This window comes from Hemitrygon akajei, chromosome 1 (assembly GCF_048418815.1).
Source record: "Hemitrygon akajei chromosome 1, sHemAka1.3, whole genome shotgun sequence".
NCBI classification, from domain to species: Eukaryota; Metazoa; Chordata; class Chondrichthyes; order Myliobatiformes; family Dasyatidae; genus Hemitrygon; species Hemitrygon akajei.
Window position 1 is genome coordinate 10,507,273 of NC_133124.1, and position 23,907 is coordinate 10,531,179.

The 23,907-nt window shown below is 47.8% G+C and overlaps 1 protein-coding gene across 5 annotated transcripts in view; it reads left to right on the forward strand.

Moving 5' to 3' along the window:
* Positions 1–21,659, forward strand: part of sugct (succinyl-CoA:glutarate-CoA transferase) — a 528,034-nt gene extending 506,375 nt beyond the window's left edge. For all 5 annotated transcript variants that reach the window (XM_073032218.1, XM_073032487.1, XM_073032624.1 and 2 more), the window contains one exon: positions 17,689–21,659. In XM_073032218.1, the coding sequence (XP_072888319.1) occupies positions 17,689–17,852 (164 nt within the window). In that variant the 3' untranslated portion in view covers positions 17,853–21,659. The remainder of the gene's footprint in view (positions 1–17,688) is intronic.
* The last annotated feature ends 2,248 nt before the right edge of the window (positions 21,660–23,907 follow it).

Here is a 23,907-nt window from a genome sequence, read left to right on the forward strand (position 1 = left end):
TGGTGACATCGAATCAAGCGTAAAAAAGATTTAGCTCGTCTGGGAGAGAGGCATCAATGTTGGAAACTCCATTACATTTAGCTTTGAAGTCTGTGATGGTGTGCAGACCATGCCATAAGCTGTGTGTGTTGCTGGTGGAGAGTTGAGTCTGGATCTTGTGTCTGTATTGTTGTTTTGCTGCCTTGATGAGTTTGTGCAGATCATGGTTTCATTTCTTGAGTTCATGTTGGTTACTGCCAGTGTAAGCTCTGTCTTGCGCAGTTAGTGCTGCTCGTACGGAACTGTTGATCCAAGGTTTCTGGTTTGGAAAGACCCTGACCGATTTCTGGGAGACAACATTCTCAATGCACTTCTAGATGAATCTTGTGACCCCTTCCATGAACTTGGAGACATCCTCACCATGGAAGACATTCCAGTCAACGTCATCAAAGCTGTCCTGCAGCATGGAGGCTGATTGGTCAGACCAACAGTGGACGGTTTTAACTATGGTCGCCTCTTGTTTCAGCTTCTGCCTGTACTTTGGCAACAGCAAAATGGAAGAGTGATCTGATTTTCCAAATGGGATCGGAGGAGTGCTTTGTAAGTGTTGTGGAAGGGAGAGTAGCAGTGGGCAAGCACTGGCTATCTCCCCGTGTGATCACCTGGATGTGTTGGCAAAACTTCAGAGAGACTTTAGACTGCGACGCTCTAATAAAGTCACTGGTGGCGATGAAGGCAGCCTCTGGGTGTATAGTCTCCAGGGTGCTGATGGACTTGTACAGTTCTCTGAGAGCCAGGTCAGTATCAGCCTGCGGCAGAATATACACAGCTGTGCTAATAACAACATGAACTCCCCGTGCAGCCAGAAAGGTCTACACAGCAGCACCAGGTACTCCAGATCCAGGGAACAAAAGGATTTCAGGGCAAGCACGTTCCGGGGGCCACACCAAGCATTTTCGACCATGAAGAATACCCTGCCTCTTTTACTCTTCCCAGGGAGGTTTTTACACCTGTCCAAACAGGGAGAACCCAGAGGGCTCGATGGCATGATCCGGTATCTCATCCATCAGCCAGGTCTCCACGCAGCACAAGACGTTACATTCCTTTGTTTCCCACTGGTAGGAAATTCTGGCTCTCAGTTCACACAGCTTGTTGTCCAGCCTCCTGAGTTCCAACATTTTGTGTGTGCTGCTAATACTTTGACAAACTCCTACAGATCATGTGGTGGAGAGTATATTGACCGGTTACATCACAGCCTGCTATGGAAATACCAATGCCTTTGAACGGAAAATTCTACAAAAATTCATGGTTAAAGTGGTTAATGGGTAAAGCCTTCTCCATTGGGCACAGCTACACAGAGGGTTGCAACAGGAAAGCAGCATCCATCACCATGCTGTCTTCCCGCTGCTGCCATCAGGAAAAAGGTACAGGAGCCTCAGGACACACCCCACAAGGTTCAGGAACAGTTATTACCCCTCAACCATCAGGTTCTTGAAACAGTGGGGATAATTCCACTCAACTTCACTCACTCCAACACTGAAATGTTCCCACAACCTATGGGCTCACCTTCAAAGACTCTTCATCTGACCTTCTCATTATTTATTTGTTTGTTTATGTATTTATGTGTTTGTTTTTTTTAATTGATTATGTTCTCTCTCTCTCTATCTTGTATCTGCACAGTTTGTTGTCTTCTGCACACTGGTTATTATGGTTCTTAGACTTACTGAGTATACCTGCAAGAAAACAGATCTCAGGGTTATATATGGTGACATATATGTATTTTGATAATAAATTTACTTGGAGCTCTGAGAATTAGGCCATTCAGCCCATCAAGTATGCTCTGCCTTTCCATCATGGCTGATTTATTTTCCCTCTGAACCTCATTCTTCTGCCTCCTCCCCATAGCCTTTGACACCCTGACTATTGAAGAACCTTTCAACCGCCACCTTACATATACCCAATGACTTCGCCTCCACAAAGGTCTGTGGCAACGAATTCCACAGATTTACCACCCCCTGGCTAAAGAAATTCCTCCTTATCTCTGTTCTAAAGAGGTGTCATCTATTCTGACTCTGTCCCCTCTGGTCCTAGACTCTCCAGCATGGAAAACTTACTCTCCACATTCACTCTATCTGGGCCTTTCAATATTCAATAGGCTTCAGTGAGATCCCCCTCTCGTTCTTCTAAACTCCAGCAGATACAGGTCCAGAGCCGTCAAGCAGTCCTCTTCTCTTTCCCTGGATCATTCTCACGAAGCTCCTCTGGACCCTCTCCATAGGATGCTAACAGAGTGAACATGACAGGGGAACTAGATATGAACCACTGAGCTCATTGGCATAGTGGAGTGTTTACCCTGGAAAACCTTCCGGAGCATTCCACCATCCCTGCTTATAAGTTCTTCAAAAAAAAATTGGTAGCATTTGTTGAAGCATCAAAGAAAATGTTTATTTTTCTGCCTGGTTGGTGGCAGGGTATGTTGGTGATATGGTCAGCGTGTTGCCTTTCTTCTAATTAAGAGTTCATGCTTGGCAGCATAGTGACTTCAAGAACAAAAACATGATTGCTGAGTACATTTTTAAAAAGGAAAGAAAATTGCTTGTCAAAACCGTGTTTTAACCCTCTGAGAGGCCATAGTGTTGGGAATAGCTCTTGGCTAAAAAAGTTGGTGAAACAATTTTTCAATATGCTAATACTGCTCTAATAGCAATGTTATACAAAACAAAATTCACGATTCAATGTTTCTTGTCATTTCCAGTACACAAGTGTAAAGCAGAACAAAATAATTGTTACTTCGGACCCAAGCAGCACCAAAAAAATACAATAAAATAAAGAATACAAAAGTAAAAAAAAACCCAGAATTATCAAGGCATGATTGCGCAGGCACGTGGACATCAGCGAGTTAGACCGGCAGGAAGAATTTTTTAAAAAACAGCTCTCTAGAGCGGCTGATGAAAAACAGGGAGTCAAAGTAGGAGGCCTTGGGCTCAACGGGGCTTAGGCGATAACGGGTCAAGGTGAGGTAAGTTACTTGTGAAGTATAGGAATAGGAATTATGCCTGTGAGGCGTGTGTTCTGTATTGGGTGTTGGATGTGGGATGTCCGGGAGACTCTCAGCCTCCCAAACGGCCACATCTGCGACAGGTGCGTTGAGCTGCAGCTCGTTAGGGACTGCGTTAGGGAACTGGAGATGCAGCTCGATGACCTTTGTCTGGTCAGGGAAAGTGAGGAGGTGATAGAGAGGAGCTATAGGCAAGTAGTCACACCAGGGACTCAGTGGGTAACAGTCAGGAGACAGAAGGGCAAGAGTCAGGTATCAGAGAGTACCCCAGGTATTTTCCAATGAGACAGGGAAAGGATGGTAGGGTACAGGAACCATAATGTACAAAGGCTGTTGAATATCTAATCAAGAAGAAAAGAAAAGCCTACGAAAGGTTCAAAAAACTAGGTAATGATAGAGATCTAGAAAATTATAAGGCCAGCAGGAAGGAGCTTAAGAATAAAATTAGGAAAGCCAGAAGGGGCCATGAGAAGGCCTTGATGGACAGGATTGAGGAAAACCCCAAGGCATTCTACAAGTACGTGAAGAGCAAGAGTATAAGACGTGAGAGAATAGGACCAATCAAGTGTGACAGTGGAAAAGTGTGTATGGAATTAGAGGAGATAGCGGAGGTACTTAATGAATACTTTGCTTCAGTATTCACAATGGAAAAGGATCTTGGTGATTGTAGGGATGACTTACAGCGGACTGAAAAGCTTGAGCATATAGACATTAAGAAAAAGGATATGCTGGAGATTTTGGAAAGCATCAAGTTGGATAAGTCACCGGGACCAAATGAGATATGTCCTAGGCAAGGAAGAAGATTGCTGAGCTCTAGCAATGATCTTTGCGTCATCAATGGGGACAGGAGAGGTTCCGGAGGATTGGAACGTTGCAGATTTTCCCGTATTCAAGAAAAGGAGTAGAGATAGCCCAGGAAATTATAGACCAGTAAGTCTTACTTCAGTGGTTGGTAAGGTGATGGAGAAGATCCTGAAAGACAGGTTTTATGAACATTTGGAGAGGTATTATATGATTAGGACTAGTCAGCATGGCTTTGGTCGTGCCTTACGAGCCTGATTCTCGGACCCCTACTCTTTGTGATTTTTATAAATGACCTGGTTGAGGAAGTGGAGGGATGGGTTATTAAATTTACTAATGACACAAAGGCTGGGGGTGTTGTGGATAGTGTGGAGAGCTGTCAGAGGTTACAGCAGGACATCGATAGGATGCAAAACTAGGCTGAGTATCATGGTCCGGATCGGTTCCCCTTTAAATTTAGTTAGGTTGCGATCCGGACCATTAATGCCTTGTTCCCTTTTAATTTCGTTTCATGCGTCCCTTGAGCTTGGCAATCAAGATAATCTACCCTCGACCCGAACCGGCAGCTTATAAGCCCCCGGCTTTAGCCGTTCGGGGCGAGAGTGTTAAGAAGCCGTCGCAAGTCGCCGCCGCTTCTACGACAAGCCAGAGTGATCCAGCCCGCATCGGAGTACCAGCAATTCACCTTCTGTCACCAGAGTGACCCAGCCTGCATCGGAGTACCAGCAATTCACCTTCCATCGCCAGAGTGATCCAGCCCACATCAGAGTACCAGCAATTCACCTTCCATCGCCAGAGTGATCCAGCCCGCATCGGAGTACCAGCAATTCACCTTCCATCACCAGAGTGATCCAGCCCGCATCGGAGTACCAGCAATTCACCTTCCATCACCAGAGTGATCCAGCCCGCATTGGAGTACCAGCAATTCACCTTCCGTCACCAGAGTGACCCAGCCCGTATCGGAGTACCAGCAATTCACCTTCCATCACCAGAGTGACCCAGCCCGCATCGGAGTACCAGCAATTCGCCTTCCGTCACCAGAGTGATCCAGCCCGCATCGGAGTACCAGCAATTCACCTTCCTGGAAGGAAGGACTCCTGGAAGGCGAAGTCCTGACTTGATGTTCCTGCCCGTCGTCTATGTCTACCCTTCGAAGAAGTCCCGGCTCGGTGCTTGAGTGGAAGTCGGAGTCCTGACTCGATGTTCCTGCCCGTTGCCTCCGTCGGGCAGGTCCAGCCGGACTGCCACTGCCCGGCGGGTGTTCCCCCCTTTCTACCCATTGCTCCCCAAGGGCCGTGGCGGTCCCAGTCCCCAGGGTCCAAGTCCAAGGTCCGCGGCTGTCCATGCTCCCACTGTCCAAGTCCAAGGTCCGCGGCTGTCCCAGTTCCCTGTTTCCAAGTCCCAGGTCCGTGGCGATCCAAGTCCCTAGTCCCCTAGTCTGACGTTTGTGTTTCTCTTTGTCCTCGATTTCCCGATCTTCTGTGTAGCGAGTATTAAATGCTACTTTATTGTACCTAAGAAAGACGTGTTTGTGTCCTGTGTGTGGGTCCTCTCCCAGCACCCTTGTCCCCACCTCGTCACACTGAGAAGTGGCAGATGGTGTTCAACCCAGATAAGTGTGAGGTGGTTCATTTTGGTAGGTCATATATGATGGCAGAATATAGTATTAATGGTAAGACTCTTGGCGGTGTGGAGGATCAGAGGGATCTTGGGGTCTGAGTCCATTGGACACACAAAGCTGCTGCGCAGATTGACTCTGTGATTAAGAAGACATACTGTGCATTGTCCTTCATCAACCATGGGATTAAGTTTAAGAGCCAAGAGGTAATGTTGCAGCTATATGGGACCCTGATCAGACCCCACTTGGTCACTTCACTACAGGAAGAATATGGAATCTATAGAAAAGGTGCAGAGGAGATTTACAAGGATGTAGCCTGGATTGGGGAGCATGCCTTATGAGAATAGGTTGAGTGAACTTAGCCTTTTCTCCTTGGAGCGACGGAGGATGAGAGGTGACCTGAGGTGTATAAGATGATGAGAGGGATTGATCATGTGGATAGTCAGAGGCTTTCTCCCAGGACTGAAATGGCTAACACAAGTGGACACAGTTTTAACGTGCTTGGAAGTAGGTACAGTGGAGATGTCAGGGATAAGTTTTTTTTAAACAAAGAATGGTGAGTGCATGGAATGGGCTGCCAGCGACGGCGGTGGAGGTGGATACGATAGGGTCTTTTAAGAGACTCCTGGATAAGTACACGGAGGTTAGAAAAATAGAGGGCTGTGGGTAACCCTAGGTAACTTCTAAGGTAAGTACATGTTTGGCACAGCACTGTGGGCCAAAGGACCTGTATTGTGCTGTAGGTTTTCGATGTTCTATGTTCTATATCCTAGAAGAAAGCCTGGGTTGAATTGTTCTCTGATCTTCACAATTTACAAATGTTTCATCCCCATGTGAAGAGACATCATCAATGAGCTGTTGGTCGTGGTGTGTCCTCTGAATGCTTGGCCTGTCTATATTGCCAGTCAGCTGATTGGATGTCATTTTGTGCTGTGGGGGGAGGAAATCTCATCACTGACGTAGTGGTCTGGAATTTTGCTCGCATTGGCTCACAACTAGGAAGCTGCCTGGCCTGATGAGTTCCTCCAGCATTTTGTGTGTGTTGCTTCGATTTGCAGATTTTCTCTCATTCAAGGTTTATGGGTTTGTTTACAGAATTGTTCAAGGAAACCACACAAAATAACTTGCATACATACATAGATTGAATGTATGTCCATAAAGTGATGTTAGGTACCATAAGATCATAAGACACAGGAGCAGAATTAGGCCATTCAGCCCATCGAGTGCTCCACCATTCCATCATGGCTGATCCCAGATCCCACTCAACCCCATACACCTACCTTCTCGCCATAGCCCTTGATGAATTGAATTGACTTTATTTGTTACATCCTTCACATACACAGACACCCCCCCTGCAAAAACTCATTTACGTAGCCTCCTCCTTTGATGGGAGTGGGACAAACAGTCCATGAGCAGGGTGGGTGGAATCTTTCATGATGTTACTGGCCCTTCTCCGGCACGTTTCTGCAGGCTGGTGCCAGTGATGCATTAGGCAGTTTTGACTACACTGGGCAGTAAAGCCTTCTTGCCTGCCGCAGTACAGTGATGCAGCTTGTTAGGATGATCTGCACTGTGCACCTGTAGAAGGACGTGAGTATAGATGTGCATAGTCCAGCTTTCTTCAGCCTCCTCTGAAAGTAGAATGTTGTTAAACTTTCCCAATTGTGTTCTAGGGATATTCTGTTTGTTGGGGGGAACAAAACTGTGCTTCAGTGTTAAAATTCTCCATTCATGCAGGAGAATTAACTGATGATGAAGTAACTGGAATTTTAATTAAACAAAGCACTGCTTTTCTCATTTCCCATCACAATTCCTTCACTGTGATTACTAATTGGGTTACACACTATTTCAAGTTCCACAGCTTTCTATTTGTGTCTCTGCAAACACAGCAATAATCACCATCTCATTTTGAGTGAGGTCTGGAGGTAGACAATAGTTTCAACAGAGGTTGAATAACTTGCATCCTAATAGGCACACATCTTAATGTAAACACCACGACAGTGCTATGTCGAACTTATTCAATAAGGCTGTGAGTATGAGATTGAAGGAAATTTGTAACTTTAGCGCTCTCAGAGGTGATTACTTCTTTCTCGTCCAGATATTGTGCCTTTCTAATGCTTCGACCATGTCAAGGGTGACATTTATTTAATCGTATTGAAAGACCTTTGACTCTGTGCACTGCCAGAGATTTTGATGTTTTACATAGACTCAATGGGCCAAATGCCCTCATTCTGCTCTTAAGCCTTATGCTCGATGTTACAAATGTAGCATCCGTACCCCCAATTTACCCCTGTTTGCCTAGGGTGAACCACTGTCGCCCCGCCAACAGTGCAATACTTCGGTGTAAGTACGGTGTAATGCCCCCCCCCCCCCCCCGTACATGCTCACAACACAAATATCAGACAATACACCAAAGGCAAGTAAATAATTACAAGGGCAAACACGAGGAAATCTGCAGATGCTGGAAATTCATACAACACACACAAAATGCTGGTGGAACACAGCAGGCCAGGCAGCATCTATAAGGAGAAGCACTGTTGACGTTTCGGGCCGAGACCCTTCGTCAGGACTAACTGAAAGGAAAGATAGTAAGAGATTTGAAAGTAGTGGGGGGAGGGGGAAATGCGAAATGATAGGAGAAGACCGGAGGGGGTGGGATGAAGCTAAGAGCTGGAAAGGTGATTGGCGAAAGTGATACCGAGCTGGAGAAGGGAAAGGATCATGGGACGGGAGGCCTCGGGAGAAAGAAAGTGGGGGGGGAAGCACCAGAGGGAGATGGAGAACAGGCAAACAACTAAATATGTCAGGGATGGGGTAAGAAGGGAAGGAGGGGCATTAACAGAAGTTAGAGAAGTCAATGTTCATGCCATCAGGTAGGAGGCTACCCAGCCGGTATATATGGTGTTGTTCCTCCAACCTGAGTTTGGATTCATTTTGACAATAGAGGAGGCCATGGATAGACATATCAGAATGGGAATGGGACATGGAATTAAAATGTGTGGCCACTGGGAGATCCTGCTTTCTCTGGTGGACCGAGCGTCGGTGTTCAGCGAAACGGTCTCCCAGTCTGCGTCGGGTCTCACCAATATATAAAAGGCCACACCGGGAGCACCAGACGCAGTATACCACACCAGCCGACTCACAGGTGAAGTGTCGCCTCACCTGGAAGGACTGTCTGGGGCCCTGAATGGTGGTGAGGGAGGAAGTGTAAGGGCAGGTGTAGCACTTGTTCCGCTTACAAGGATAAGTGCCAGGAGGGAGATCGGTGGGAAGGGATGGGGGGGACGAGTGGACAAGGGAGTCATGTAGGGAGCGATCCCTGCAGAAAGCAGAAAGGGGGGGGGGAGGAAAAGATGTGCTTGGTAGTAGGATCCCGTTGGAGGTGGCGGAAGTTACGGAGAATTATACGTTGGACCTGGAGGCTAGTGGGGTGGTAGGTGAGGACAAGGGGAACCCTATCCCGAGTGGGGTGGCGGGTGGATGGGGTGAGGGCAGATGTGCGGGAAATGGGAGAGATGCGTTTGAGAGCAGAGTTGATAGTGGAAGAATGGAAGCCCCTTTGTTTAAATAAGGAAGACATTGTAGCGATGTGCTGAAATAATGACACGCAGTCGGTAAGTCATTTGGAGACTAGTTTATTCAAACTTCGCGGCGCTGGCATTTAATCCCTAACACCCGCCCTCTCCAGGTGGAAATGACTTCAGAGGTGCATTACCAAAGTCTCTCCCCACGCGCTGGCTATTTGTGAGCCAGTTCGCCTGCGCAAAAAGTGGGTCGCCACAGAACCCCCCCGCCCCAGAACCGGAGATACACCCCCCAATGTCCACAGTCTGGATCAGCCTCTGTTTGGGAGGTCTGCCTCTGCACCGCGGTGCCTGAACCTCGACCGGCTGTGCCAAGTCCACGTGGGCTGGTTTGAGTCGGTCCACCATGAAAACCTCCTCTTCCCCCCCAATGTCCAGAACGTACGTGGACCCGTTGTTGCTGATCACCTTGAACGGCCTCTCGTATGGCCGCTGTAGCGGTGCCCGGGGTCCGTCCATGCTGTGAAGTGGTACGGGGGCCAGGTTGCCAAGCCTTTCGCGTAGCCTGTCCAGGACAGCTGCGGGTTCTTCCTCTTGCCCCCTTGGGGCTGGTATGAACTCTCCTGGGACGGCCAAGAGCGTGCCGTACACCAACTCGGCCGACGAGGCGTGCAGATCCTCTTTGGGCGCTGTGCGAATTCCAAGCAGGACCCAGGGAAGCTTGTCCACCCAGTTAGGTCCTCTCAGGCGGGCCATGAGAGCCGACTTCAAGTGACGGTGGAAGCGTTCCACCAGTCCGTTCGACTGTGGGTGGTAGGCAGTAGTGTGGTGCAGCTGCGTTCCCAACAGGCTGGCCACAGCCGACCACAGGCTGGAGGTGAACTGGGCGCCTCTGTCGGAGGTAATGTGGGCCGGTACCCCGAAGCGTGCTACCCAGTTTGCAATCAGTGCTCGGGCGCAGGAATCGGCAGATGTGTCGGTGAGCGGGACCGCCTCTGGCCACCTCGTGAACCGGTCTACCATAGTTAGGAGGTATCGCGCTCCTCACGACACTGGTAGGGGGCCCAAGATATCCACATGAATGTGGTCAAACCTCCGGCAGGTGGGTTCAAACTGCTGTGGCGGGGCTTTAGTGTGCCGCTGCGCCTTGGCTGTTTGGTACTGCGTGCACGTTCTGGCTCATTCGCTGACCTGCTTGCGAAGTCCGTGCCACGCAAACTTGCTGGAGACCAGCCGGACGGTTGTCCTGATAGATGGGTGTGCCAAACCGTGTATGGAGTCGAAAACTCGCCGCCTCCAGGCTGCCGGGACGATGGGACGAGGTTGGCCGGTAACCACGTCGCACAGGAGGGTCCTATCACCTGGGCCTACGAGAAAGTCTTGCAGCTGCAAACCCGAGACTGCGGTCCTGTAGCTGGGCATCTTGTCGTCTGCCTGTTGCGCCTCCGCCAGTGCTGCATAGTCCACCCCCAGGGACAGGGCCTGGACAGCTGGTCTGGAGAGTGCGTCCGCCACGACGTTGTCCTTCCCCGAGACATGCTGGATGTCCGTCGTGTACTCAGAGATGTAGGACAGATGTCGCTGCTGGCGAGCCGACCAGGGATCGGACACCTTCGTGAATGCGAAGGTTAATGGTTTGTGGTCCGTGAACGCGGTGAACAGCCTGCCTTCTAAGAAGTACCTGAAATGCCGGATTGCCAGATACAGTGCCAACAGCTCCCAGTCGAAAGCACTGTACTTGAGTTTGGGTGGCCGTAGGTGCTTGCTGAAGAACGCCAAGGGTTGCCAGCGCCCCTCGATGAGCTGCTCCAGCACCCCACCGACTGCTGTGTTGGATGCGTCCACCGTGAGTGCGGTCGGAACGTCCGTTCTGGGGTGCACCAGCATCACGGCATCTGCCAAGGCTTCCTTGGCTTTAACGAAAGCGGCCGCGGCCTCCTCATCCCAAGTAATGTCCTTGCCTTTACCCGACATCAGGGTGTACAAAGGGCGCATGATACGGGATGCTGAGGGGAGGAAACGGTGGTAGAAGTTCACCATACCAACGAACTCCTGCAGGCCTTTGACCGTGTTGGGCCGGGCAAAGTGGCAGATCACGTCTACCTTGGCGGGCAGAGGTGTTGCCCCGTCTTTGGTAATCCTGTAGCCCAGGAAGTCTTTGGTATTGAGACCGAACTGGCATTTAGCCGGGTTGATCATGAGGCCGAAATCACTCAGGCGGGAGTAGAGCTGGCGGAGGTGGGACAGATGCTCCTGACAACTACTGCTGGCTATAAGGATGTCGTCCAACTAGATGTCGCAAAGTCCAGGTCGCGTCCCACCGCATCCATTAGCCGCTGGAATGTATGTGCGGCATTCTTCAGGCCGAACAGCATTCGGAGGAACTCGAACAGGCCGAACGGGGTGATGAGTGCTGTTTTGGGGATGTCTTCAGGGTGCACCGGGATTTGATGGTATCCCCAGACGAGGTCTACTTTGGAAAAGATTCTTGCCCCGTGCAGGTTTGCTGTAAAGTCCTGTATGTGCGGCACGGGGTAGCGGTCTGGAGTTGTAGCCTCGTTCAGCCTACGGTAGTCGCCGCATGGTCTCCAACCCCCGGCTGCTTTGGGCACCATGTGCAGGGGGGAGGCCCATGGGCTGTCAGACCTCCGTACGATCCCCAATTCCTCCATCCTCTTGAACTCCTCCTTCGCCAGGCGGAGCTTTTCCGGGGGGAGCCTTCGTGCGTGGGCGTGGAGGGGTGGTCCCTGGGTCGGAATGTGGTGCTGTAGTCCGTGTCTGGGCATGGCTGCCGTGAACTGCGGTGCCAGAATCGATGGAAAGTCTGCCAGGATTCTGGTGAATTCGTTGTCCGACAGCGTGATGGAGTCCAGGTGTGGGGCCGGCAACTTGGCTTCACCCAGGGAGAACGTCTGGAAAGTCTTGGCATGGACCAGTCTTTTCCCTTGCAAGTCGACCAGCAGGCTGTGAGCTCACAAGAAGTCTGCCCCCAAGAGTGCTTGGGCCACGGCGGCCAGTGTGAAGTCCCACGTGAACCGGCTGGCGCCGAACTGCAGCTGCACTGTGTGGGTGCCATAGGTCCGTATTGTGCTGCCATTTGCGGCCCAGGGTGGGTCCTGGCTTCCTGTTGCGGGTGTTGTACCCCATTGGGGGCAAGACGCTGATTTCCGCTCCGGTGTCGACCAAGAAGCGGCGTCCCAACTGTTTGTCCCAGACGTACAAGAGGCTGTCCTGGTGGCCAGCCGCCATAGTCATTAGCGGCAGCTGGCCCTGGCCCTTGCAGGGCGGGCGACAGCGGCGGGCTTTTGTGCCCCACCACTGGTGGTAGAAACACCACTGTTTGTAGAAACACCACTGTTCACTGGCCTCCTCACTCCTGCCTCTGTGTTGTGTGCGCCCCCATGCTGGGCCTGGTCTGGTCTGCTGTTGGGCGCGTGGCCTGGTAATCTGACCGACAGACGCCACGCTCTCCCTCTTGGCTTTCCACAGCATGTCTGCCCAGGCCACCACCTTCCAGGGGTCGCTGAAATCTGCGTCGGCCAGCAACAGATGTATGTCCTCGGGCAGTTGCTCTAGGAACGCTTGCTTGAACATGAGGCGGGGCTTGTGTCCGTCAGCCAGGGCCAGCATCTCATTCATCAATGCTGATGGCAGTCTGCCTCCCAAACCGTCCAGGTGAAGCAGGTGGGCACCCCGCTCATGCCGTGAGAGGCCAAAGGTCCCAATGAGCAGCGCTTTGAATGCTTCATATTTGCCTTCTTCCGGGGGCGACTGTATGAAATCCGCAACCTGGGCGGCCGTCTCCTGGTCAAGGGCGCTCACCACGTGATAGTAACGCGTGGAATCAGAAGATATCTGCCGAATCTGGAACTGGGCTTCTGCTTGGCTAAACCACACGCGTGGTCGCAGCGTCCAGAAAGTCGGCAGTTTTAGCGAAACTGCGTGAACAGATGAAGAGTCGGTCATCTTTGGTCCAAATCCCGTTTGGACCGTCGGGGTCACCAATGTAGCGATGTACTACACACAGCGCTGAAATAACGACACACAGCCGGTAAGTCGTTTCGAGACTAGTTTATTTAAACTTCGTGGCGCTGGCATTTAATCCCTAGCGCCCGCCCTCTCCAGGCGGAAATGACATCAGGGTGCATTATCAAAGTCTCTCCCCGCGCGCTGGCTATTTGTGAGCCGGTTCGCCTGCACAGAAAGTGGGTCGCCACAATATCTCCTTCGTCCTGGAATGAAAAGCCTCATCCTGAGATCAGATGCGGCGGAGACGGAGGAATTGTGAGAAGGGGATAGCATTTTTGCAAGAGACAGGGTGGGAAGAGGAATAGTCCAGGTAGCTGTGAGAGTCTGTAGGCTTATAGTAGATATCAGTAGATAAGCCGTCTTCAGAGATGGAGACAGAAAGATCAAGAAAGGGGAGGGAGGTGTCAGAAATGGAACAGGTAAGTTTGAGGGCAGGGTGAAAGTTGGAGGCAAAGTTAATGAAGTCAACAAGCTCAGCATGCGTGCAGGTAAATAGTTTCAACTTTATAGTTATTTCTTAGTGATGGGTTAGTAGAAATAGATAACCTAAAGGCGCCAAATCAATAAGTTTATCAGTTTGTGCACATAATATTTTAATACGTTGGAGCTCACGTCTCCGGTTCCATCCACAACGACCTTCCGAGCCTTCGGCCACCGTCCGATCCGCTGACGTCCAGTATCCGCCGCCTTGGAACTGCTGTCCACTCCTCACATGTCCATCCTCCTTGCTCGCCTCCCAAAAAAAAAGACCGCAAACTCCCGCTCAGCTCACACATACAAGATAGCATAACAATTCTCCATTGGTTAGTTCCCCCCTTATCTGCAGTTATAACCCAAACATTCCAGATACAGAAACCCATTACATTATAGAGACGCAAACATGAGGAAATCTGCAGATGCTGGAAATTCAAGCAACACACACAAAATGCTGGTGGAACACAGCAGGCCAGGCAGCATCTATAGGAAGAAGTACAGTAGACATTTCGGGCCGAGACCCTTTGTCAGGACATTATAGAGAAGCCATTTTGTTAGCCTGAACAGTTAACACCACAGTTAATGGTACTGAGAGCCCTTCACAAAGAGCATAAGACAATGAGATATTAAGCTATCTGCTCTGTCATTCTATCATGGCTGATTCCTCTCAAACCCATTTTCCTGCCGACTTCCTGTAACTTTTGACACCCTTACTAATCAAGAACCTATCAACCTCTGTTTCAAATATACCCAGTCACTCAGCCTGCGCAGCCATCCATGCCAATGAATTCCAATTATTCACAACCCTGAAGAAATTCCTCCTCACCTCTTTTCTAAAAGGACGTCCATCTATATTGAGGCTGTGCCCTCTGGTCCTAGGCTCCCCACCATGGGAAACGTCCTCGCCACATCTACTCTGTATAGGCCTTTCAACTTTCAATAAGATCCCCCTCATTCTTCTAAATTCCAGCAAGTATAGTCCCAGAGCCATTAAACACTCCTCATATGATAACCCTTTAATTCCCAAAATCATTCTTGTGAACCTCTTCTGAAGCCTCTCCAATGTCAGCACATCTTTTCTTAGATAAGGGGCCCAAGATGATTCCAAGATGGCGGCGCGACGCAGCTTGCAGCGGCCACTCTGGAGCTGATTATCTGTTATTTGTGAAGTGGGGTGCCGTGCGCAATCATAATCGATTGAAAACGGATGTGGGAGCACGGAGGAACATCGGGAAATCTCCAGGAAGACCTTCTTCATTGCTGCTGCTGCTGTGAGGTCCGGGACTCTGCTGGGAAGAACAGACCCCCAGTCCTCGGGGTCGCGTTGCCGATGGCCATTGGTGGGGCCGTCTTAATACACTCGGCAGAGGATGGTGCTGGGAGAAGCTGTGCCGAAGGGGATGGTCGTCGGCTCAGAGGTTCGACGGACTCGGAGTCCGCTGCGGTCAGGTCACTTTCGGTGTGTGCTGCGTCTGCGAGGCTGGGTTCGACGGAGCTTTCGTTGTGTGCTGCGTCTGCGAGGCTGAGTCTGGCGACGCCTTGGAAGTCCATAGCGGGGGTATTCCCTTCTGCCGCCGGCGTGGGATGGCGAGTCTGTCAGGACCCTGGGGACTTGTGGAAACTGTGTGGTGATTTCTTTTGAACTTTTTGTCCTTTAACATCTTGGACTATTTTTACTGTGCCCATGGTCTGTTTTTTATCAGTTATGCTATTGTTTGCACTGTTGTAACTATGTGGTTTTGTGCAGGTCTTGTAGCTTTAGTTTTTGGTCTTGTTTTGTCTGGTGGATTTGGAGCTCCTTTCTGGGAAACGCACTAAGATGGTAGCACAATATTAATATGCAGCAGCCTCTCTGGACTCTGGATTGGGGATTGTCAAACGTTATGTGGATTTTCTGGTGTAGTCTGTTTTGTCATATGCTTTTGTGATATCATTCTGGAGGCATGTTGTCTCATTTTTTAACTGCATTGCATTTGTGGTTTCTAAATGACAATAAACTGAATCTGAATCTGAATCTGAAAACTGCTCACAATACTCCAAGTGCAGTCTGACCAATCCCTTATAAGGATTTGGCATTACATCCTGGTTTTTATATTCTAGTCCTTTCGAAATGAATGCATTTGCCTTCCTCACTACTGACTCAACTTGCAAGTTAACCTTGAGGGAATCCTGCACAAGGACTCCTTGCACCTCAAATTTTCCCTCTTTACAATATTTTTATTAGTTGCTACATAGAAGAATACAGAGTACAAGAAAGTGTATATAAAAGGTCAAAAAAGATTTTTAAAAACTACCAATTACATTATATCTGTCCATAATAACAATCTCATTACCCGTATTCATGTAAGTTAATCAATAGTTATGTTGAAATATACTAATTTATTACAAAAAAAGAATCTAACGCATGCCAAGATGAAAGCTCTTCATTAAGGAGAAAAGAAGGTAAAATACCTTCTCATATAATAAAAATTAATAATATCCAACATCTGAGTTTAAACAACGAATTGAAGGTTTTTAAAATAATTCAGAAAAGGTCCCCACAATGTTTAAAAGTCTTGGCTCCTCAGATTTTTGAATTTTCTCCCCATTAGAAAATAGCCTATGCTTTTATTCCTTCTACCACAGTGCATGACCATACACCTCCCGATGCTGTATTCCATCTGCTACTTCTTTGCCCATTCTCAACCCAAAACATCAACTGTTTATCCATTTCCATAGATGCTGCCTGAGCTGCTGAGTTCCTCCAGCATTTTGTGTGTGTTGCTCTGGATTTCCAGCATCTGCAGGCTTTCTTGTGTTTATGCAAAATGTGAGGTAGTGTTCATATAACCATAGAACCATAGAACATTACAGCACAGAAATAGGCCTTTTGTCCCTTCTTGGCTGTGCCGAACCATTTTTCTGCCTAGTCCCACTGACCTGCACCTGGCCCACATCCCTCCATACCCCTCTCATCCATGTACCTGTCCAAGTTTTTCTTAAATGTTAAAAGTGAGCCCGCATTTACCACTTCATCTGGCAGCTCATTCCACACTCCCACCACTCTGTGTGAAGAAGCCCCCCCCCCAATGTTCCCTTTAAACTTTTCCCCCTTCACCCTTAACCCATGTCCTCTGGGTTTTTTTCTCCCCTAGCCTCAATGGAGAAAGCCTGATTGCATTCACTCTATCTATACCCATCATAATTTTATACACCTCTATCAAATTTCCCTTCATTCTTCTACGCTCCAGAGAATAAAGTCCTAACCTATTCAACCTTTCTCTGTAACTCAGTTTCTCAAGTCCCGGCAACATCCTTGTAAACCTTCTCTGCACTCTTTCAACCTTATTAATATCCTTCCTGTAATTCGGTGACCAAAACTGTACACAATACTCCAAATTCAGCCTCACCAATGCCTTATACAACCTCACCATAACATTCCAACTCTTATACTCAGTCCTTAGATTTATAAAGGCCAATGTACCAAAAGCTCTCCTTACTACCCTATCTACCTGTGATGCCACTTTTAGGGAATTTTGTATCTGCATTCCCAGATCCCTCTGTTCTACTGCACTCCTCAGTGCCCTACCATTTACCTTGTATGTTCTACCTTTCCTTCCAAAGTCCAATACCTCACACTTGTCTGTATTAAATTCCATCTGCCTTTTTCCAGCCCATTTTTCCAGCTGGTCCAAATCCTTCTGCAAGCTTTGAAAACCTTCCTCACTGTCCACTACGCCTCCAATCATTGAACCAGGGGTTCATGAACTGTTCAGAAATCTGATGGTGGAGGGGAAGAAGCTGTTCCTGAATTGTTGAGTGTTGAATTCTTGGATGGAGAGGGTCCTTAATGATGGATGCCACTTTCTTGATGCATTGCCATTTGAAGATGTCTTGTTGCTGAGGAAGCTAGTGCCCACGATGCAAATGGTTGGGTTTACAAACCTCTGCAGCTTTTCCGAGCCTGTGCATTACCGTATCGTTACCAGATGGTGATGCAACCCAGTTAGAATGTCTTTCGTTGTACATCTGCAGAAATTTGCTGGAGTCTTTGTTGACGTACCAAATCACCTCAAACTCCTAATAGAATATGGTGCTGACCTGCCTTCCTTATAATTGCATCAATATGTTGGGCCCGTTTATTTAACCAGTCTCTAATCTAATGTGAAACTACAACCATTTTCCTTCCTTTGTATAGTACTCAGCTCTTTTTGATTGCTTCACAGGTCCTGCTGTCAGGTTCAGTGACTTCAAGATATCCAATCCGAAACCACCGCCTTTGACTGGACAGCACACCGTTGAAGTACTAAAGACATTGCTGGGTTACAGTGATAACTTCATCAAGGAATTACTTGCCGCTGAGACGGTCACTCAGCATGAACTAAACTGAGGGCTAATCTATACTAGAAAACTGGTTTTTATCTTTCTGAGATCAACCTCTTTCACACTTTAGATCTTTTACAATTGCACACAATAAATGAACCTAGGTAAATTGAGCTCTAGATTGTTGTAAGGCTGATCAGCCGTGTTTTCTGTAATGTAATTAGCCACAGAGTGATCAATGAAGATGTATAACACGTGCCTGGCGTGGACCTTCAAAGCTGGTGCCCTAAAGGCCATATAACATTGAAGCAAAATAAGGCTATTCAGCCCATCAAGTGTGCTCTGTCATTCCATCACAGCTCAATCCCATTCTCCAGCCTTCTCCCTGTAACCTTTGACAACCTGACTAATCAAGAACATATCAACTTCCATTTTAAATATACCCAATGACTTGGCCTCCACAGCTGTCTGTGGCAATGAATTCCACAGGCAGGTTCCCCACCCTCTGGCTAAAGAAATTCCACCTCATCGCTGTCCTAAAGGGATGCCCTTCTATTCTGAGTCTGTCCCTCTGGTCATAGGTTCACCCATTATAGGAAACGTCCTCTGCACATCCACTCTATCTTGGCCTTTCAACATTCGATAGGTTTCAATGAGATTCCCTCCTCATTCTTCTAAACTCCAACGAGTACAAGCCCAGAAAGACCAAATGCTCCTCATATGTTACCCTATTCATTCCCAGGATCATTCTTATGAATCACCTCTCCAATGCCAGCACATCCTTTCTTAGATAAGAGGCCCAAAAGTGGATAGAATTCAAAATAGTTGTGCAGAAATCTTTAGACAAATGCTTTTGTAAGGGTACAGAATTAATGAATGTTATGGCGTTTGACTTGTGCAAATTCAACCACATTAACTTGATGGAAATTGAATTTCTCCAAGCCAGTAACTTTTACTGACATATGGGATGAAATACAAAATGTCAGTGATAATAATTGCAAGGCCACTTTGAACTTGCCAAAGTCCCAGTGCCAGACACTGCTCATAGAAAGCATAATCTCACTGCAATGCAATGGTATACAATGTGTATAAGATGATAAGAGGCAGAGATTGAGTGGACAATCAGTGCCTTTCTTCCCCAGGCAGCAAATTACTGATGATGAGTGGACATATGTTTATAGCGATTAGAGAAAATAGTAGGGGATGTCAAGCACATCATAAGACCATAAAATATAGGAGCAGAATTAGACCATTCAGCCCATCGAGTCTGCTCTGCCATTCCACTATGGCTGATTTATTATCCTCTCATCCCCATTCTCCAGCCTTCTCCCCGTAGCCTTTGATGCCCCAACTAATCGAGAATCTATCAACCTCCGCTTTAAATATACCCAATGACTTGGCCTCCACAGCCGTCCGTAGCAACGAATTCCACAGATACATCACCCTCTTGTGGCCAAAGGGCCTGTACTGTCCACTGCTGTGCTGTGTTCTAATACAGCAGAATTAAAACTTCAATGACAAAATTTCTTCTTTTATAATGCAAATAAAAGCAATTGGGAAGAGTTTTTAAGAAGCTAATTTTGTACTTCCTTAATATGTTGAAAGTGAACTGATAAAAATGTTAATATATCCCACACTTCTTACTGGAATCAATTATCTACACTACAGAATGTAAATTGTTTATATTTCATAGTTTGGACAAGCCACAGATATTGTCTGAATAAACATTTCTATCTATTTTATGTGGCTTTCTTGATACAAACATTTCTGACTCATATGAAGAACCTTGAAGGAATGTAATGTTGAATGTCCACACTTGATCTGTTTGCAAATTTACTCCATAGTGTCACAACTTTGTCAGCGGCTGTTGAAATAACTTTAAAAGGAACGCTGTGGGCACAAATAAGGCATTTTTTCTTTGCATAGAAAAGCTTGGTGTTGAAAACTATCCCAATGATAAATACCAGGTCGTCCACCTAATTCATTGAATTACCTCCGTGGGGTCAGAGGGGTTGGGGAGGAATACACACACAAACCACTGGAGGAATTTCAGGAGGTCAGACAGTATCTATGGAAATGAATAAAGAGTCAATGTTTTGGTGAAAGGTTACTGCCCAAAGCATCAACTCTTTATTCTTCTCCTTAGACGCTGCCTGACCTGCTGAGTTCCTTCAGGATTTTGTGTGTGTTACTCTGGATTTCTCTTGTGTTTATGGGTTGAGGATTGTTAAAGTTTCAGAGTTGTAATATTTCTTTCCTAGTAAACCTGGATTAGTTTGTGGTACTGATTCCCCAGCTCAAGGACAATAAGTGTGAGATTGGAAATTAAATACATAATGCAAAGTTAAATACACATTGCAAAGTTTTCAGGATTCAAGACTGTTTAATGTCATTTCCAGTACACGGGTGTAAAAGAGAAAGAAATAATTGTTACTCTGGATCTGATGCAGCACAAAATGCACAGTAAAATCAAGAACATAATAATAAAAAACTATAAATATAAAGCAACACACACAAAATGCTGGAGGAACTCAGCAAGCCAGGCAGCATCTATGGAAAAGAGTAAACAGACAACGTTTCAGGCTGAGACCCTTCATCGGGACTAAAGAGGAAGGGGGAGGACACCAGAATAAAATGATGGGGGGAGGGAAAGGAAGGTAGCTAGAAGATGATAGGTGAAGCCAAGTGGGTGGGAAAGGTAAAGGGTTGGAGAGGAAGGAATCTGATAGGAGAGGAGAGTAGACCATAGGAGAAAGGGAAGGAGGAGGGGACTCAGGGGGAGGTGATAGGCCAGTGAGAAGAGGTAAGAGGCCAGAAAGGGCAATCAAAGAGGTGAGGGGAAGGGAATTTTTTCTACCAGAAGGTGAAATCAATATTCATGCCATCAGACAGACAGATAGACATACTTTATTGATCCCGAGGGAAATTGGGTTTCGTTATAGCCACACCAACCAAGAATAGTGATGAAATATAGCAATATAAAACCATAAATAATTAAATAATAATAAGTTAATCATGCCAAGCGGAAATAAGTCCAGGACCAGCCTATTGGCTGACACTCCAAGGGAGGAGTTGTAAAGTTTGACGGCCACAGGTAGGAATGACTTCCTATGACGCTCAGTGTTACATCTCGGTGGAATGAGTCTCTGGCTGAATGTACTCCTGTGCCTAACCAGTACATTATGGAGTGGATGGGAGTCATTGTCCAAGATGGCATGCAACTTGGACAGCATCAGGTTGGAGGCTACCCAGATGGAATATAAGGTGTTGCTCCTCCACCCTGAGGGTGGTTTCATCTTGGTATATACACGTAAGATAGCTTATATACATAGATCATAGATTGATAAAATGACACCAGGTAGAGTAGAGTCTGTACATAGGTGACTGACAGGAAATGATAAGGCAGTGGTGGTTGGGGGAGTGGAGGTGTGGGTTAGCGGGTGGAGGTGTTGATCAGCCTCACTGCTTGGGGAAGACTCTTTGTGAGTCTGGTGGTCCTGTCCTGGATTCTAAGTAGCCTCCTCCCCGATGTGAGTGGACAAACAGTCCATGAGCAGGGTGGGTGGGATCCTTCATGATAGTACTGACCCTTCCCTGGCACCTTTCTGTATAAATGTCCTTGATAGTGGGTTTACCAGCGCATTTGTCTCGAAGTAATTCCATATTTCCTCTTTCCCTTGAAACTATTTTCATTATCTGTGTTTGCAGAAATCTTTTAAACAGTGGAATCTTGTTCATGGTGTTCGGGCTGCAATGAAATTCTCAATGAAATTTATCTTAATGGTACGAAGTCAATGATATTTTATTATGATACTTAGATTATCAAGCCCGATGTATTTAAATTTGTTCTTAAATAAAAAGCATTTGGAAGGTTCGTGTACCAGTATTTTTTAAATATTCTGACGTCAATATGTTAGGCAGTGGTTTGTTTATGATTAATTTTTCTGGCAAATAGTCTTGAATGAATACATTTATCAAGATGAATAAACGGAAAATAAGTACAAGAGAGACACAAGGGATGGCAGATGCTGGAATCTGGAGCAAAATCAAGTTGCTGTGTTCTGACCCAGACTTCTGTCTGTCCCCCTGCCTCCACAGGTACTGCCTGACCTAATAAGACCTTCTGGCAGCTTGATTCTCTTATTCACTCAAAAGTTAAGTGGTTTAACTTGCAGAGCTGTATGTTACCTCCCACCTTCTCCAGCTGTTTCAACACATTCTGCAAAGAATTAGCTTTGAGGTACTGCTCCGATTGCAGACACGGTACCCTGTTGTACAAAGCAAGATCTCATTGACAGAAATCCCTCTGAATGACGGGATGGTGGGATTGCCACGAGGAGTAACTGAGCCTTTCGGTGTGTATTATGGGCGTGGATTATTAGAAATGGTCACCTGCCCTGCAGTGTGATAGCCAAGGAGTACAGATTGCAAGTTGGAGAAAGGCTCAGGGAAGTGAGAGACAGAGGGATAAAAGCTTTCAGGGAGGCAGATGAGGGAGGGAAAATCCCAGAAATTCTGCAGAATTGTGGGAGAGAGAGACCTAGGAGTTTTACAGGGGGAGTTGGAAGACATACTGATGCACCATCAATAACTCACTCTGAGACGTAAAAGCGAGGTATCGGCTTTTATTGACTGGAAGAAGGAACAAGCAGTGAGTGACCACCATACTACATCCTGGAGACAGAGAGGCCGGGCTCAGACCTCCATCACCTTTATACAGGGGTCTGTGGGAGGAGCCACAGGAGCAGTCATCAGGGGGCGTGTCCAGACAGGAATATGTAGTTCACCACACATACACCCAGGAGTTTTACAGGGGGAGTTGAAAGAGATACACCCAGGAGTTTTAGGGAGACTGTGGGAGAGAGAGGCTTGGCTGTTTTACAGGGGGAGTGTGGGAGAGAGACGGTCAGGAGTTTTAGGGAGACTGTGGGAGAGAGAGGCTTGGCTGTTTTACAGGGAGAGTGTGGGAGAGAGACGGTCAGGAGTTTTAGGGAGACTGTGGGAGAGAAAGGCTTGGCTGTTTTACGGGGGAGTGTGGGAGAGATGGTCAGGAGTTTTAGGGAGACTGTGGGAGAGGGAGGCTCGGCTGTTTTACAGGGGGAGTGTGGGAGAGAGACGGTCAGGAGTTTTAGGGAGACTGTGGGAGAGAGAGGCTTGGGAGTTTTACAGGGAGAGTGGGAGACGGAGGCTCGGCTGTTTTACGGGGGAGTGTGGGAGAGAGATGGTCAGGAGTTTAGGGAGACTGTGGGAGAGAGAGGCTTGGGAGTTTTACAGGGAGAGTGGGAGAGAGAGGCTCGGCTGTTTTACAGGGAGAGAGAGGCTCGGCTGTTTTACGGGGGAGTGTGGGAGAGAGACGGTCAGGAGTTTTAGGGAGACTGTGGGAGAGGGAGGCTCAGCTGTTTTACAGGGGGAGTGTGGGAGAGAGACGGTCAAGAGTTTTAGGGAGACTGTGGGAGAGGGAGGCTCAGCTATTTTACAGGGGGAGTGTGGGAGAGAGATAGTCAGGAGTTTTAGGTAAACTGTGGGAGAGAGAGGCTCGGCTGTTTTACAGGGGGAGTGTGGGAGAGAGAGGCTCGGCTGTTTTACAGGGGGAGTGTGGGAGAGGGAGGCTCGGCTGTTTTACAGGGGGAGTGTGGGAGAGAGAGGCTCGGCTGTTTTACAGGGGGAGTGTGGGAGAGGGAGGCTCGGCTGTTTTACAGGGGGAGTGTGGGAGAGAGGCACCCAGGAATTTTAGAGGGAAAGTGGGAGAAGAGGCCTAGGAGTTTTAGGGAGAATGTTGGACAGAGAGTAATCACGGACATTTTGGAAACAATGGGAAAGAAAGGCAATGGAACTTGGGGGCTGAGGGAGAAGTGCAGGTGAGAGATACGCCCAGGAGCTCTGCGGGACATGTATAAGGGATGGGCACAGGTGTGGTGAACTACATATACCTGTCTGGACACGCCGCCCCGCTGACTGCTCCTGTGGCTCACAGACCGTGGCTCCTCCCACAGACCCCGGTATAAAGGCGATTGGAGGCATTGCCCCTTCCTCAGTCTCCAGGATGTTGTGTGGTGGTCGCTTGCTGCTTGTGCTTTCTTCCAGCCAATAAAAGCCTACCTTAACCCACGTCTCCGAGAGCT